At 47.3% G+C, this 16,606-nt stretch overlaps 1 protein-coding gene across 1 annotated transcript in view; it reads left to right on the top strand.

The window, feature by feature from the left end:
- Nucleotides 1–3,189: 3,189 nt before the first annotated feature.
- Nucleotides 3,190–16,606, top strand: part of cep104 (centrosomal protein 104) — a 283,987-nt gene continuing 270,570 nt past the window's right edge. The window contains exons 1-2 of the mRNA XM_070860716.1: nt 3,190–3,234; nt 4,844–4,906. Coding sequence (XP_070716817.1) covers nt 3,190–3,234; nt 4,844–4,906 — 108 coding nt within the window. The remainder of the gene's footprint in view (nt 3,235–4,843; nt 4,907–16,606) is intronic.

The following is a 16,606-nucleotide window of genomic DNA, read 5'->3' on the forward strand; positions in this document are numbered from 1 at the left end:
GGGGAAGAGAGAGGAGGGGGGGGGGAAGAGAGAGAGAGAGAGAGAGAGGGAGGGAGGGTGGGGGGAGGAGGGAGGGAGGGGGGGGGAGAGGGAGGGAGGGAGGGGGGGAGAGGGAGGAGGGAGGGAGGGGGGGGGAGGGAGGGGGGGGGGGAGAGGGAGGGAGGGAGGGGGGGAAGAGAGAGGGAGGGAGGGGGGGAAAGAGAGAGAGGAGAGAGAGAGAGGGGGGGGGGGGGAGAGGAGAGAGAGAGATCAGGTCAGATCCAGTCCGGGAGCGGGAGTCGGGTCGGGTCCAGTGGGGGAGGGGTCGGGTCGAGGGGCGGGAGCGCGGGTCGGGTTGGGTCCAGTCGGGGGGTGGAAAGCGGGAACAGGAGCTCGGTCGAGGCGGGGAACGGGAACAGGAGCGTGGGTCGGGTCAGTCGGGGGGGGAGCAGCGCGGGTGTCTGGTCTGGTCTGGAGGCGGGGTGGGGGGGCGGGGCGGGGAGCGAGTGTCGGGTCTGGAGGCGGGGGGGGGGGGGAGCAGGAGCTGGCCGTGGGAGGAGCCTTATTCACGCAGCCCCAGTGAGGCCATTCAGCCAGGGCTAGGGGCTGCGTGCTTCGGGCCCCTCCCACACAGTTCGGCGCCTGGAGCTACTGCACTTGCGTGCCCACTGTAGCGCGCATGTGCAGAGGTCCCGGCACTGTTTTCAGCGCAGGGACCTGGCTCCGCCCCCCCACAGCTCGTGCTGGCTGCGCCGAGGGCCAGAGGACCTGCAAGTAGGTGGAGAATACCGAGGATTCTTTTAGGCGCACTTTGTGGCGCGAAAAACGGGCGTCCAGGTCGGGACTGCGCCGTTCTAGGCACGTGTGGAAACTTGGGCCCCATATGCTTGTTTAAATATGGATGGCCGTATTCTTTGTTCACCATCAGTTCTGGTGGAAAATTCCAGGTGTGACTGCAGACATCAGGGAGCATATGAAACTGTTCCTCCTCAATTTCTCCCTGGGTGGGGGGCGGGGGCGGGGTGTGTAGAAAAAAATCTGGCCTTGGATGTGTTTCTGAATACCAGTGAGGTGGGGGACGGGGAGTAGTGAATATGATATGTTGAGAAGGTCGGCTTGAAATCAACTTAACAAGAAATTGCACATTGGGTCAATTTTCTTAAACATCTCTTCCATTCATTTTCAACGAGTTAGCTTCCTTCAAGGTCCATTGTACATAGCCTAGTATCAAGCAGATGGCAGTAATTCCTAGTCAGTTGTTAACTCTGCTGTCCCATCTACAAAGTGGAGGGCTTTTGGAATGGGCTCAACTTAAATCAGGTCTTTTTCTTCAACTCTTATTTTTAGATTTTATGATGGGTTTTTAACAAGAAAACATGTACATTAGTATACAAATATCTCATTCAAAATACAGAGTAATGGATCACAATGCCCACTTGCTGAAGGCTTTCTGCAGCTAAACCTACGATGAAGCGGTTGTGCAAGTATGCAAAGCTGCATTGTTTCCTCCTTGTCTTTTTGTTGGTGTCTTAACAGTTCATGTTCACTGTTCTATCCTCTCTGCTTAGTGATACTACTTGTTCTCACCTGATGTGCCAGTCTGTATCAAGGCCGATTGATTGTAATGATTCCAGTCCAGGAAGGGACCAAATTCATCAGGAATTGGTTTGGTCCATTTGGATCGTGAACATTATTTATTTTGTCCTGCTTGCGTTATACTCGGGAGTGATTTCATCCGTGTTCAGTTCTATTAGATCAGGATACACAAGATAAAAAAGGCTTGTCGGCTTTCCTATGCAGAAGTTTATCTTGGGACATTAAGGACAGAGTGTACGTTGTAGATTCCCCAGGGATGGAAAATTATGGTTATGAGGAGAGACTTGGATCTGGACTATTTCCACTGCAACAGAGAAGACTGACGGGAGACTTGATGGAAGTTTTTAAAATTCTGAAGCGTTTTGATAGGGAATGACCATTTCTTCTGGTTTTGGAGTCAGTGACCGGGTTCATCAATTTAAAATGATTACTAAGTGAACCAGGAGGGAGGTTTGAGGAATTTCTTTACACAGGCTGTTAAAGCATGGAACATTTTGCCACAGAGTAGTTGAGGCAGAGATAATTATTTCCATTACAGGAAAATTGACATAATATTTGAAGCAGAGGAAGATACAGAGCTGTGGGGAAAGCAGGGCAATGGGACTAGTATTGGGCTGCTCTAGCAAAGAACTGACACCGACATGATGGTCGGCATGACAGGGATCGTCTCCTTCTGTGCTGTGAATGTTTACAGGTTGAGGGGGATTCTAGTGACGACTTTCCCAGTGGTTGATATCGGGGAGATTTCTCTGTAGTTGCCGTAGGACTTGCCCCCCTTTTTAAAGATGGTCACGATATCTGAACCTCTGAGATCTCACGGCATGCTCTCCTTCCAGTTGAGAGCGATGAGGTCATGCATTCGTGCCAATAGTGCCTCTCCGCCATACTTTAGTGCCTCAGCGGGGATTCCATCTGCTCCCGTTGCCTTGTTCTTAAGCTGATGGATGACCTTTTCTACCTCGTGCAGGGCTGGGGTTTTGCTGAGATGGTGGTGGGTTGCATGCTGTGGGATGGAGTCGAGGACACTAGAGTTAAAGGCAGAGTCTCGGTTAAGGAGATCTTCGGAGTGCTCCTTCCAGCGGGTCCTGACTGCTTCCGTGTCCTTGATGATGAGTGTCTCCCTGTTCTTGGCCAGCAGTGGGGTGGGGCCTTGAGTGTTTGGGCTGTAGGTGGCCTCAACAGTGGTGAAGAATCCTCGCACATCATGGCTGTCGGCCGGCTGCTGAATCTCCTGTGCTTTCTCCACCCGCCATCTGTTCTTTAGGTCGTGGGTTTTTTGTTGGACCTCGCCCTTAAGCCATCTGTAATACTGTTTTGCTGCTCCCGAGTTGGATTGTTGTTTTAGGCTCGGAAATGCCCTGCGCTTGCGATTTATTAGCTCTTGGATCTCCTGGTCATTCTCATCAAACCAGTCCTGGTATTTCCTGGTTAAGTGACTGAGCGTTTCTTTGCAGGCATTCGTTATGGAGGCCTGGAGGGCAGACCAAGCGCTGTGGGCATTCTGCGTCTTGGGGTCAACGTCGCTAAAATCCTCCTCAACTGTCTTCTCCCTGTGGCCGAGGAGCTCCTCCCAGAGTTGCAGTGCGATTTCGTCCTCTACGGGGTACAACGGACATGATTTTTACAACGCAACAGCTGCAGGGAATAGCACCAATCCTTGTACATGGCCGCCTTTGACCTTACAAGGGCCAATGACATTCAACCGCGAGGGGCTATGGAGCGTCCTCCTCCGTTTCGGTTGCCCCCAATCAGTTCGTCACCATTCTCCGCCTGCTCCACGACGTCATGCAAGCTGTGATCCTGACCAGTGGATCCATTACAGACCCAATCCATGTCGGGACTGGGGTCAAACAGGGCTGTGTCATCCCTCTTCTCAATCTTCCTCACTGCAATGCTCCACCTCACACTCAACAAGTTCCCCGCTGGATGGAACTAAACTACAGAACCAGTGGGAACCTGTTCAACCTTCGTTGCCTCCAGGCCAGATCCAAGACCGTTCCAACCTCTGAGGTCGAACTGAAGTACACGGACCACGCATGTGTCTGCGCACATTGAGTCTGAACTCCAAGTCATAGTCAGCATCTTCACTGAAGCGTACGAAAGCATGGGCCTTACACTAAAGATCTGTGAGACAAAGGTCCTCCACAGCCTGTCCCTGCCACACAGCACTGCCCCCCCCAGTCATCAAGATCCACGGCGTGGCTCTGGACAACGTGGACCACTTTCCAGACCTTGGGAGCTTGTTATCAACAAGGGCAAACATCGACGACGAGATTCAACACCACCTCCTGTGCACCAGCACAGCCTTCGGCTGCCTGAGGAAAAGAGTGTTTGAAGATCAGGCCCTCAAATCTGCCACCAAGGTCATGGTCTACAGGGCTGTTGTGATACCCGCCCTCCTGTATGGCTCAGACATGGATTATATACAGTAGACACCTCAAATTGCTGGAGAAATACCACCAATGATGTCTCCGCAAGATCCTGCAAATTCCTTGGGAGGACAGACGCATAAATGTTGGCGTCCTCGACCAGGCCAACATTCCCAGCATCGAAGCACTGACCACACTCGACCAGCTCCTCTGGGCGGGCCACATTGTTCGCATGCCTGACACAAGACTCCCAAAGCAAATGCTCTACTCTGAACTCCTACACAGCAGACGCGCCCAAGGTGGGTAGAGGAAACATTTCAAGGACGCCCTCAAAGCCTCCTTGATAAAGTGCAACATCCCGACAGATACCTGGGAGTCCCTGGCCAAAGACCACCCTAAGTGGAGGAAGTGCATCCGGGAGGGCGCTGAGCACCTCGAATCTCATTGCCGAGAGCATGCAGAAATCAAGCGCAGGCAGCGGAAAGAGCGTACGGCAAACCAGTCCCACCCACCCCTTCCCTCAACGGCTGTCTGTCCCACCTGTGACAGAGACTGTAATTCCTGTATTGGACTGTACAGTCACCTGAGAACTCATTTTTAGAATGGAAGCAAGTCTTCCTCGATTTCGAGGAACTGCCTATGATGATGATGACGACGATGATGATTTAAAAAAAATCTTTTCTATCTAAAAACCAACAACCAATCTGAGTTCCAAGCAGTACAAGTCTTTGTAAAATATTCTGTTGGAGAGTTGAGTGTTGGTAGGCTTAAAAAAATATTGTCAAAGATACCTGCTTTGCTACAGTTAATTAAATTAATGCTTGTAATAGCTGGAACCCATCTGTGAAACCGAAAGGGGAAATTTATATATTTCTAATTTTGAATATGTTTAATTTTAGGTTGCCCTGATAGCTGTAAATATCCTCGGAGATCCAGTAGATTACGATGAGACAAGTACAACTGTGAGTAGAAATAGATTATATTTGTAATCTATCGAGTCTTGTGTGTAGCACACTTGTGTCCCACTGCAGAGTATTGCGCTTTGTTGAAGAAGCATAGAATCTTTTTTTTTAAAGAGAAGGCCAGTCATTTCAAGCCAGGTCCTTTTGACCTGGGGGTCTGGTTGCCAGATTACAGGAAAGATACAGAATTATTGGAGGACGTCCATAGGAGTGCCACAAGTTGATTTCTGAACTAAAGAGGGCTGTGTTATGAGGAAGGATTGTTTTTATTGGATTTTACTTCCTGGCAAATAGGAGGAGGGGAATGACATGATTTGAGGACTTTTAAGTTTATAACAGTATGGATAATTTGAATCCAGGCAAGTTCTGGCAGATTTAAAGACTGAGACATAATTTAAAGGTGTCATTAAAAATAGGAAATTTAGGCAACTTTTTAGATGAACAGAGTATCAGGAGTGGTGAAACAAAAAGCCGTTCCAGGTTTTAATAAAGTATTGGATTAATTCTTGTTGGGAGATACAGAGCTATTGGTTCCAGAATCACAGTAAGGAGAGTGATGGAAGGTTTAGTAGGGTAGGGTAGGCTAGGCTAGATGGATCATCTGCTCTAAACAATACTATGTAATAAAATGACAACATACTGCAAACACTTAGCAGGTCAGGCGACATCTGTGGAGCGACAAACAGCGTAAACGTTCCCTCCAGTGTGCGCCAGTGCAGCCTTCGGCTGCCTGAGGAAAAGGGTGTTTGAAGATCAGGCCCACAAAACTGCCACCAAGCTACAGGGCTGTAGTAATATCCGCCCTCCTGTATGGCTCAGAGACATGGACCGTGTACAGTAGACATCTCGAGTCGCTGGAGAAATACCACCAACGATGCCTCCGCAAGATCCTATAAATCCCTTGGGAGGACAGTCGCACCAACATTAGCCTCCTCGACCAGGCCAACATCCCCAGTACTGAAGCACTGACCACACTTGATCAGCTCTGCTCGGTAGACCACATCGTTCGCATGCTAGACATGAGACTCTGAACTCCTTCAAGGCAAACAAGCCAAAAGTGGGCAGAGGAAACATTACAGGGACACCCTCAAAGTCTCCCTAAAAAAAGTGCAACATCCCCACTGATACCTGGGAGACTCTGGCCAAATACTGCCCTAAGTGGAGGAAGTGCATCCGGGAGGGCGCTGAGCACCTTGAGTCTCATTGCCGAGAGCATGCAGAAATCAAGCGCAGGCAGCGAAAAGAGCCTGTGGCAAACCTGTCCCACCCACCCTTTCCTTTTAATGACTATCTGTCCCACCTGTGACAGGGTCTGTGGTTCTCGTATTGGACTGTTCAGCCACCTAAGGACTCATTTTTAGAGTGGAAGCAAGTCTTCCTCGATTCCGAGGGACTACCTATGATGATGAAACATTTCATCTTTCATCTGCAACATCTTCCAGTTCTAATGAACAGTTTGCCAGTACAGAGCTAGAAAAAAGGGTGGGGGACAGGGAAAAAACAAAAAGGAAAGGTCTGTGATGGGGCAGAGGTGATTACATGACAAAAGGTATGATGTTGAAAGGCAACAGGAGGTGATAATGAGACAATTACAGAAACAAAGGATGGATGCAAAGGAGATGTAAATGCTTACAGCAGAAAGGCTGTAGGGGGGCGCGAAAAGAGTATGAAAAATCTGTCAGTCAAAGTGGAGAGGGTTTTGTCTCGGGAATGTGGTGGGGAAAGGTGGGTAGACTTCAGGGGTGTTGACCATCCGGCCGACTGTGCACCAATAGGGGATCACCACCCAAGCACCAGCCCACACCTCCACCACTCCCAGTGGCTCTGGTGCAGCCATCTTCCATTACCAGAACTTGCCGTCCAAGAGAAAATGTGTTGAGATCTAAAGTTGTTCAACTCAAACTGCCTCGTAGAAAGATGAGGTGCTGTTCCTCATGCTTGCGTTCAACTTCATTGGAACAATGTAGGAGACCTAGGACAGAAGCAGGAGTGGGAGTGGTACTGAGAATTAAAATGGCAAGTAACCGGAAGCTCAGGGTCACACTTGCAGACTGAATGGTGGTGTTAAGCAAAGCGATCACCCATTCTAAATTTGGTCTCCCAATGTAGAGGAGACCCCATCATGAGCGTGTTATGAAACTGCAAGGGCACTGAATATAACTTACTGTGAAACTGTTGAGAGGAGGAGAATTACTTTTATAAAAATGGAGTGATTATCTGTATGTCCCTTTTTGCGCATGCACACCTGATCCCCTTCTGCACATGCGCGCTGCCACCGAGGCCCTGTCGTGCATGTGCAGTAATCTACAGTTGCAGCTGCTGTTCAGCGCAGGCCGCGCTTTCCTCAGCTCCGTGGGAGAAGACCTGTCCCTGGGTCTGTGGGAGAAGGCTCTTTCCAAGTTTGGATTGAAAGGGGCGGGGGAGAGGGATTGGGGGGTGGGAGAGAGAGAATGGAAGGGGGAGAGGGAATTCGAGGGGGGGAAGAGAGAGGTCAGGAACTCGGTGGGAGGAGGTAAAGAGTACGGAGAGCACAGTGTGAATGGTGGAAGAATGTGATCCTGGTTTAAAGGGAGGGGGGTTGGTAGTGAAAACGTGATTGAGATGGTAAGATGGACAAAATTCAGAAGTCACGACACTGTTACTATATACCAAATTACTTTATACCAAATTAACCTGTTAACAATCCGTGAGCCCCACACAATGCCCCATCTATGGGGGGGGGGGGGGGGGGTGTGCAGGGGAGAAAGTGGGTCAGGAAGTTTGGGTGGGGGAGGGGAGTAGGTCAGGAACTTGGGCTGGGGTTGAGTAGTTCAGGAACTTGGGCAGTGGGCTGAAACTTGTTTGGGGGTAGTAGAAGGTCTTAATCCGTGAGAGTGAACTCTGTTCTGTCTGGAGTCAGCAGTCAGAATGGCTCGAATTACACTTTGCAAAGTCACTGATTACGTCAGCAGACCGGTTCTAATTACACATTCAGAGAAACTGCTGGGGTGTCTTATCCTCCAAGGGGACTAATTAGCAATCTGGTCATGTAATCAAGGGGGCTCAATCAGAGCTTTAGGTGTTGCAAACTAACGCCTCCTTATTAAAAACCTGCTACCGGCACAGTTAATGACCTAACGGCCTGCTTGCCTGCCCTAATATAGCTGAGACGTGGACCATAGACAGCAAACATCTCAAAGCGCTGGACCTCCTGCAAGATCCTGCAAATCCACTTGGAGGATAGATGTACCAACGTCTGTGTTCTCGTTCTGGCTAACATCCCCAGCATCAAAGCACTGACCACGCTTGACCAGCTCCATTGGGCGGGCCACATCGTGCGCATACCCGACACGAGACTCCCTAAGCAAGCGCTCTACACGGCAAGCAAACCCCAGGTGGGCAGTTGAAACATTTCAAGGACAGCCTCAAAGCCTCCTTGGCAAAGTGCAACATCCCCACCGGCACCTGGGAATCCCTGGCCCAAGACTGCCCAAAATGGAGGAAGAGCATCTGGGAGCGTGCTGAGCACCTCTAGTCTCGTCACTGAGAGCATGCAGAAATCAAGCACAGACAGCAGAAGGAGCATACGGCAAACCAGGCTCCCCACCCACCCCTTCCTTCGACCGCTGTCTGTCCCACCGGTGACAGAGATTGTAATTCCCGTATTGGACTGTACAGAGACCTGAGAACTCACTTTGAGTGGAAGCAAGTCTTCCTTGATTTCAAGGGACTGCTTTTGATGATTGTTGGGGTGGAAGGAAGACTTCTCTTCCTCGAGGTGGACTCCCTGATATAAGGAGTCAACACCCGCCCTCTATAACGACCACAGAATCACTCAGATCAAAACTTCGTTTAAACCGGTTTTTATTCAAGCATGCAGGGGAAATGTTCTGATGAACACTTTACAGAACAACAGTTTGTAATGACAGTTATAAATATTCTGAGGTGTGCGACCCTCCTACAAAACCATCGATTGATCTACTGCTATCAGCGAAGTTACATTGATTTGTTGACTCTTATCAGACTAGCTCCGAGTGGTTCTTCCCACCTGTCCATCTCTCATCACATGTCACCCTTCTGGAATGTGTTATTCAATGGTGTCACTTTGCCTCAGTTTCTCATGATGTGTGAAGTAACCTTGCTTCTCAGGATTTGCTTTCTTGTTCCCAAAACACCTGCTTTCTTATCCTGTTCCCAAGAGAACTTCAGTCATAATGTCCTAGTTTCTCATGAGATTCAGAAGCTGTTACAGTCTATGTTCCCAAACATTTGTGTCCTTGCTCTGTACTGAATATGTACGCTTCCATGACATTAATGCAACGAATGGTTCATTAACCATTGGGCATTGCTGCTTCCTTCTTAACCCAATGTTAGCGAGTATATAAGCGAGTTATACATAATCGGTCAATATTACAATCCATACCGTAAGACAGAAGAACTCCTGATTCCTCAGAATCTCCTAATACTGATAAGCCCTCTTAATCTGGATCAGTTCACTATCTTCAGTATCTCCATTCGTGATCATCAGTCTGTCTCCACTCCAGTGACCGTGTTTTTTATCCCCTTATGATGATGATGATGATAATTCTTAAAGGAGGTTGTCATATCCTTTTGTGTATTCAAAGAAGCCTTTTTGCAGGCCATTTAACTCATCAACTGCAGCCTTGAAGGCTTTATCTACCCCCCCTTCATTTTGTTGTCATATGAAGGGATTTGTTGTTCATCCAATTTCTAGTTCTGATGAAGGATCCACACCTGAAACATTAATTTCTTTTCAATTGCTGAGGTAACTGCATTTCTAGCACTTTGATTTTATTTCAGATTTTCAGCATTTGCAGACTTGCAGAATATTATATTAAAAATAATTGAACACTAACACTTCATTAAAGAAAATGCATTTTCAAATCCATGGTGCTTTGGAGATCAATTACTTCACTGTTTATGAAAGATTTATTTTCTGATATAATGGCAATTTCATTATTCAAGTGGTCCCTGTCATCTGCCCGAGACAATCCATTGCCAGCAGGTGGCATCAGAGTACACTGAATATTATTAAATAGGCATAGTGACTGCAGTTTCTTATATTGGCCAACCAGAATTTAGAACTGATGACATCTGTGATATGGTTGGTCCATGTATTTTTAAATAATTTTCTTTTCTTTGTTCAAGGAAAATTGGGGTCATTGCCTATTGGTCTGCTTTTAGAACAGACTTTCTAATTGCTACCCAATCAAATTGCCTTTTTAAAAGAAAAAACGGTATAATTTATATTATTTAGCCCACCCAATTTATAAGAACATAAGAATTAGCAGCAGGTGCAGGTCATTTGGCCCCTCAAGCCTGCTGCGCCATTCAATAAGATCATTGCTGATCTTCTACTTCAACTCCACTTTCTTGCACTATTCCCATATCCCTTGATTCCCTTAATGTTCAAAAATGTATTGATCTCTGTGTTGAATGTACTCAATAAGCATCCGTAGCCCTCTGGGATAGAGAATTCCAAAGATTCACCACCCTCTGAGTGAAAATATTTCTCCTCGTCTCGGTCCTAAATGGCCGACCCCTTATTCTGAGACTGAGACACCCCAGCCAGGGGAAACATCCTCCCTGCATCTAAGCTCTTAAGAATTTTGTATGTTTCAATGAGATCATCTCTCATTCTTCTAAATTCTAGAGAATATAGGCCTAGTCTACTCAATCTCCCCTCATGGGACAATTCCCCCCCCCGCCCCCCCCCCCCCCCCCCCAGCAATCCCAGGAATCAGTCTGGTGATTCTTCATTGCACTCCCTCTATGGCAAGTGTATCCTTCCTTGGGTAAGGGAACCAAAACTGTACACAATACTCCGGGTGTGGTCTCACCAGGGCCCTATATAATTGCAGTAAGACATCTTTACTCATATACTCAAATCCTCTTGTAATAAAGACTAACATACTATTTGCTTTCTTAATTACTTGCTGTACCTGCATGTTAACTTTCAGTGATTTGTGTACCAGGCCACCCAGGTCCCTCTACGCACCAACATTTCCCAACCTCTTGCCATTTAACAAGTACTCTGTTTTTCTATTTTTTCTACCAAAGTGGATAACCTAACATTTCTCCACATTATATTCCATGTGCCCACTCACTTAGCCTATCTATATCCCCTTGAAGACTCTTTGCATCCTCCTTACAACTTGCATTCCCACCTAGCTTTGTATCATCAGCAAACAAGGACCTAATATTCCAGGTCTTGAACTACATCCTGAAGGGTGAAAGATGCCTGTGCATGGATTTTTTTAACGTGGGATGGCCGTTGCACACCAGACACCACACCGGGTTGACAGAGCTAGGTCTTGGTCCAGTGGCAAGGATTAACCAAGACGACTGTTGGTGAGAGGCGGGAGCAGCGTCGGAGCAGCCTATAAAGGCCCAGCGGGAGCTCGAGAACCAGCGGCAGTTGGTGAGAGGCGGGAGCAGCGTCGGAGCGGCCTATAAAGGCGTACCGGTGCAACTACAGCGGGAGAGAAAGCAAAAAAGAAGTAGAAAGGAATCAAAAGGTGACGTCACAGCCAAGGGGGTAAGTGATTGGCTGGTGATTGGTGAGTAGCTTTTCTTTTTCTTTTTTATATCAGTAAGTAAACTGTAACATTGTTGTTACCAATTTAAGGGTATCTAAGGGTTAAGGCATGGCAGGAGAACTCGGTCACGTGATATGCTCCTCCTGTACCATGTGGGAACTCCGAGACACTTCCGGTGTCCCTGACGACTACGTGTGTGAGAAGTGTATCCGCCTTCATGTCCTGACGGACCGCGTTGCGGAATTGGAGCTGAGGGTGGATTTACTCTGGAGCATCCACGATGCTGAGAATGACATAAGTGGCACATGTAGTGAGTTGGTCTTACCGCATGAGAAGGATCCACAGCCAGCTAGGGAATGGAAGACCAGCAGGAAGAGTAGTACAAAGAAGGTAGTGCAGGGGTCCCATCTGGTCATCCCCCTGCAAAACAGATACACTGCTTTGAGTGCTGTTGAGAGAGATGACTCATCAGGGGAGACCAGCAGCAGCCAAGTTCATGGCACCGTGGCTGGCTCTGTTGTACAGCAAGGCATGAAAAAGAGTGGGAGAGCGATAGTGACAGGGGATTCAATCATAAGGGGAATAGATAGGCGATTCTGCGGCCGCAATCGAGACTCCAGGATGGTATGTTTCCTCCCTGGTGCAAGGGTCAAGGATGTCTCCGGGCGAGTGCAGGACATTCTAAAAAGGGAGGGAGAACAGCCAGTTGTCGTGGTGCACATTGGTACCAACGACATAGGTAAAAAAAGGGATGAGGTCCTACGAGACGAATTTAAGGAGCTAGGAGCTAAATTTAAAAAGTAGGACCTCAAAAGTAGTAATCTCGGGATTGCTACCAGTGCCACGTGCTAGTCAGAGTAGGAATCGCAGGATAGCACAGATGAATACGTGGCTTGAGCAGTGGTGCAGCAGGGAGGGATTCAAATTCGTGGGGCATTGGAACAGGTTCTGGGGGAAGTGGGACCAGTACAAACTTGACGGTCTGCACTTGGGCAGGACCGGAACCAATGTCCGAGGGAGAGTGTTTGCTAGTGCTGTTGGTGAGGAGTTAAACTAATATGGCAGGGGGATGGGAACCAATACAGGGAGACAGAAGGAAACAAAAAGGAGACAAAAACAAAAGACAAGAAAAGAGATGAGTAAAAGTGGAGGGCAGAGAAATCAAACTAGTATGAAAACACTACCTAAATGCACGCAGCATTCGAAATAAAGTAAATGAGTTGACGGCACAAATCATTACAAATGGGTATGATTTGGTGGTCATTACAGAAACATGGTTGCAAGGTGGCCAAGACTGGGAATTAAACATACAGGGGTATCTGACGATTCAGAAAGATAGGCAAGAAGGGAAAGGAGGTGGGGTAGCTCTGTTAATAAAAGATGATATCATGGCAATTGTGAGGGATGATATTGGCTCCAATGAACAAAATGTTGGGTGGAGATTACAGATAGTAAGGGGAAAAAGTCACTGATGGGCGTAGTTTATAGGCCCCCAAATAATAACTTCACGGTGGGGCGGGCAATAATCAAGGGAATAATGGAGGCATGTGAAAAAGGAACGGCAGTAGTCATGGGGGATTTTAACCTACATATCGATTGGTCAAATCAAATCGCACGGGGTAGCCTGGAGGAGGAATTGATAGAATGCATACGGGATTGTTTCTTAGAACAGTATGTAACAGAACCTACAAGGGAGCAAGCCATCTTAGATCTGGTCCTGTGTAATGAGACAGGAAAAATAAACGATCTCCTCGTAAAAGATCCTCTCGGAATGAGTGATCACAATATGGTTGAATTTGTAATACAGATTGAGGATGAGGAAGTTGTGTCAGAAACGAGCGTACTATGCTTAAACAAAGGGGACTACAGTGGGATGAGGGCAGAGTTGGCTAAAGTAGACTGGAAACAAGGACTAATTGAGGAACAGTGGAGGACTTTTAAGGAGCTCTTTCATAGTGCGCAACAAAAATATATTCCAGTGAAAAAGGGCGGCAAGAGAAGGGATAACCAGCTGTGGATAACCAAGGAAATAAAGGAAAGTATCAAATCAAAGACCAATGCGTATAAGGTGGCCAAGGTTAGTGGGAAACTAGAGGATTGGGAAAATTTTAAGCAACAGCAAAGAATGACTAAAAAAGCAATAAAGAAAGGGAAGATAGATTACGAAGGTAAACTTGCACAAAACATAAAAACAGATAGTAAAAGCTTTTACAGATATATAAAACGGAAAAGAGTGATTAAAGTAAATGTTGGTCCCTTAGAAGATGAAAAGGGGGATTTAATAATGGAAAATGTGGAAATGGCTGAGACCTTAAACAATTATTTTGCTTCGGTCTTCACAGTGGAAGATACAAAAACCATGCCAAAATTTGCAGGCCACAGGAATGTGGGAAGGGAGGACCTTGAGACAATCACTATCACTAGGGGGGTAGTGCTGGACAGACTAATGGGACTGAAGGTAGACAAGTCCCCTGGTCCTGATGAAATGCATCCCAGGGTATTAAAAGAGATGGTGGAAGTTATAGCAGATGCATTCGTTATAATCTACCAAAATTCTTTGGACTCTGGGGAGGTACCAGCGGATTAGAAAGCAGCTAATGTAACGCCTCTGTTTAAAAAAGGGGGCAGGCAAAAGGCAGGTAACTATAGGCCGGTTAGTTTAACATCTGTAGTGGGGAAAATGCTTGAAACTATCATTAAGGAAGAAATAGCGGGACATCTAGATAGGAATAGTGCAATCAAGCAGACGCAGCATGGATTCATGAAAGGGAAATCATGTTTAACTAACTTACTGGAATTCTTTGAGGATATAACGAGCATGGTGGATAGAGGTGTGCCGATGGATGTGGTGTATTTAGATTTCCAAAAGGCATTCGATAAGGTGCCACACAAAAGGTTACTGCAGAAGATAAAGGTACGCGGAGTCAGAGGAAATGTATTAGCATGGATAGAGAATTGGCTGGCGAACAGAAAGCAAAGAGTCGGGATAAATGGGTCCTTTTCCGGTTGGAAATCAGTGGTTAGTGGTGTGACACAGGGATCAGTGCTGGGACCACAACTGTTTACAATATACATAGATGACCTAGAAGAGGGGACAGAGTGTAGTGCAACAAAATTTGCAGATGACACTAAGATTAGTGGGAAAGCGGGTTGTGTAGAGGACACAGAGAGGCTGCAAGGAGATTTGGATAGGTTAAGCGAATGGGCTAAGGTTTGGCAGATGGAATACAAGGTCGGAAAGTGTGAGGTCATCCACCTTGGGGGAAAAAAAACAGTAAAAGGGAATATTATTTGAATGGGGAGAAATTACAACATGCTATGGTGCAGAGGGACCTGGGGGTCCTTGTGCATTAATCCCAAAAGGTTAGTTTGCAGGTGCAGCAGGTAATCAGGAAGGCAAATGGAATGTTGGCCTTCATTGCGAGAGGGATGGAGTACAAAAGCAGGGAGGTGTTGCTGCAACTGTATAAGGTATTGGTAAGGCCGCACCTGGAGTACTGCGTGCAGTTTTGGTCACCTTACTTAAGGAAGGATATACTAGCTTTGGAAGGGGTACAGAGACGATTCACTAGGCTGATTCCAGAAATGAGGGGGTTACCTTTTGATGATCGATTGAGTAGACTGGGTCTTTACTCGTTGGAGTTCAGAAGGATGAGGGGTGATCTTATAGAAACATTTAAAATCATGAAAGGGATAGACAAGATAGAGGCAGAGAGATTGTTTCCATTGGTAGGGGAGACGAGACCTAGGGGGCACAGCCTCAAAATACGGAGGAGCCAATTTAAAACCGAGTTGAGAAAGAATTTCTTCTCCCAGAGGGTTGTGAATCTGTGGAATTCTCTGCCCAAGGAAGCAGTTGAGGCTAGCTCATTGAATGTTTTCAAGTCACAGATCGATAGATTTTTAACCAATAAGGGAATTAAGGGTTATGGGGAGAGGGCGGGTAAGTGGAGCTTAATCCACGACCAGATCAGCCATGATCTTATTGAATGGCGGAGCAGGCTCAAGGGGCTAGATGGCCTACTCCTGTTCCTAATTCTTATGTTCTTATGTTCTTATGACTGGAGACCAGCTCTGCTGCACAGACCTAGTGCACGCACACATTGCAGTGTGGATTGGCCCGTGCTGCCCCTGGGCCCTCGCCTCCTCTGGCCCTGAAAGCACGCCTCTCCTGGGCCCCGATCACGTCCCTCTACAATCTCTCTCCACTCCTTCGCCCCAACCTCGCCGCTCCTGCTGTACCTGCCCACGCTCCAATCACCGACCTGGACCTTGATGACTTCTCTCTTCGCTGCCGTCGCCCTCCTGCACCAGCTCGCGCTGTATCTTGCAGTGGTCTGCTGCCACACTGCCCGTGGCTGCTGCTCGTCACTCCTTTTATGGCCCCGACCTGCCGCTGATGGTTTCTCGCAGGTCGGGGCTGCCCATGGCCGCCGCTCGCTGCTCCTTTTATGGCCCCGATCTGCGAGAGACCATTGATATAGATTGTGAATAGCTGAGGTCCAAGCACTGATCGTTGCGGTACCCCACTAGTTATAGTCTGCCAACCTGAAAATGACCCATTTACTCCTACTCTGTTTTCTGTCCGTTAACCAATCTTCAATCCAGTATATTACGCCCAATCCCATGAGCCCTCATTTTGTTTAATAACCTCTATGTGGCACCTTATCGAATGCCTTCTGAAAATCCACATCCACTGGTTCACTCCATTTGACCTGAGCTGGCCTCTAGGTCAGGTATCCTTGCTCAAGTCGTGGTGGAGAGGAGGATTTCTTCAGAGTTTCCCTGGCATTAACTTTGGGAAGTCTATATTTTGTAAAATATAGTGGAACATAATTTGTATGTCTACATATTACACAAAATAGGGTTGTATTCCCTTGAATTTGGAAGATTACGGTGATTTGATAGAAGTTTTCAAGGTATTAAGGGGAACTGATAAGGTAAATAGAGCAAAACTCTTTCTGCTGGTTGGGGAGTCTAGGACTCTGGAACATAGCCTAAAAAATAGAGCTGGACCTTTCAGGAGTGAAGTTAGGAAACACTTCTACACGCAAAGGGTGGTAGAAGTTTGGAACTCTTCGACCAACATCAATTGATGCTAGGTCAATTATTAATTTTAAATCTGAGATTGATTTTTTTGTTAACCAAAGTTATGAAGGGA

Source organism: Pristiophorus japonicus, chromosome 18 (assembly GCF_044704955.1).
Source record: "Pristiophorus japonicus isolate sPriJap1 chromosome 18, sPriJap1.hap1, whole genome shotgun sequence".
NCBI lineage: Eukaryota > Metazoa > Chordata > Chondrichthyes > Pristiophoridae > Pristiophorus > Pristiophorus japonicus.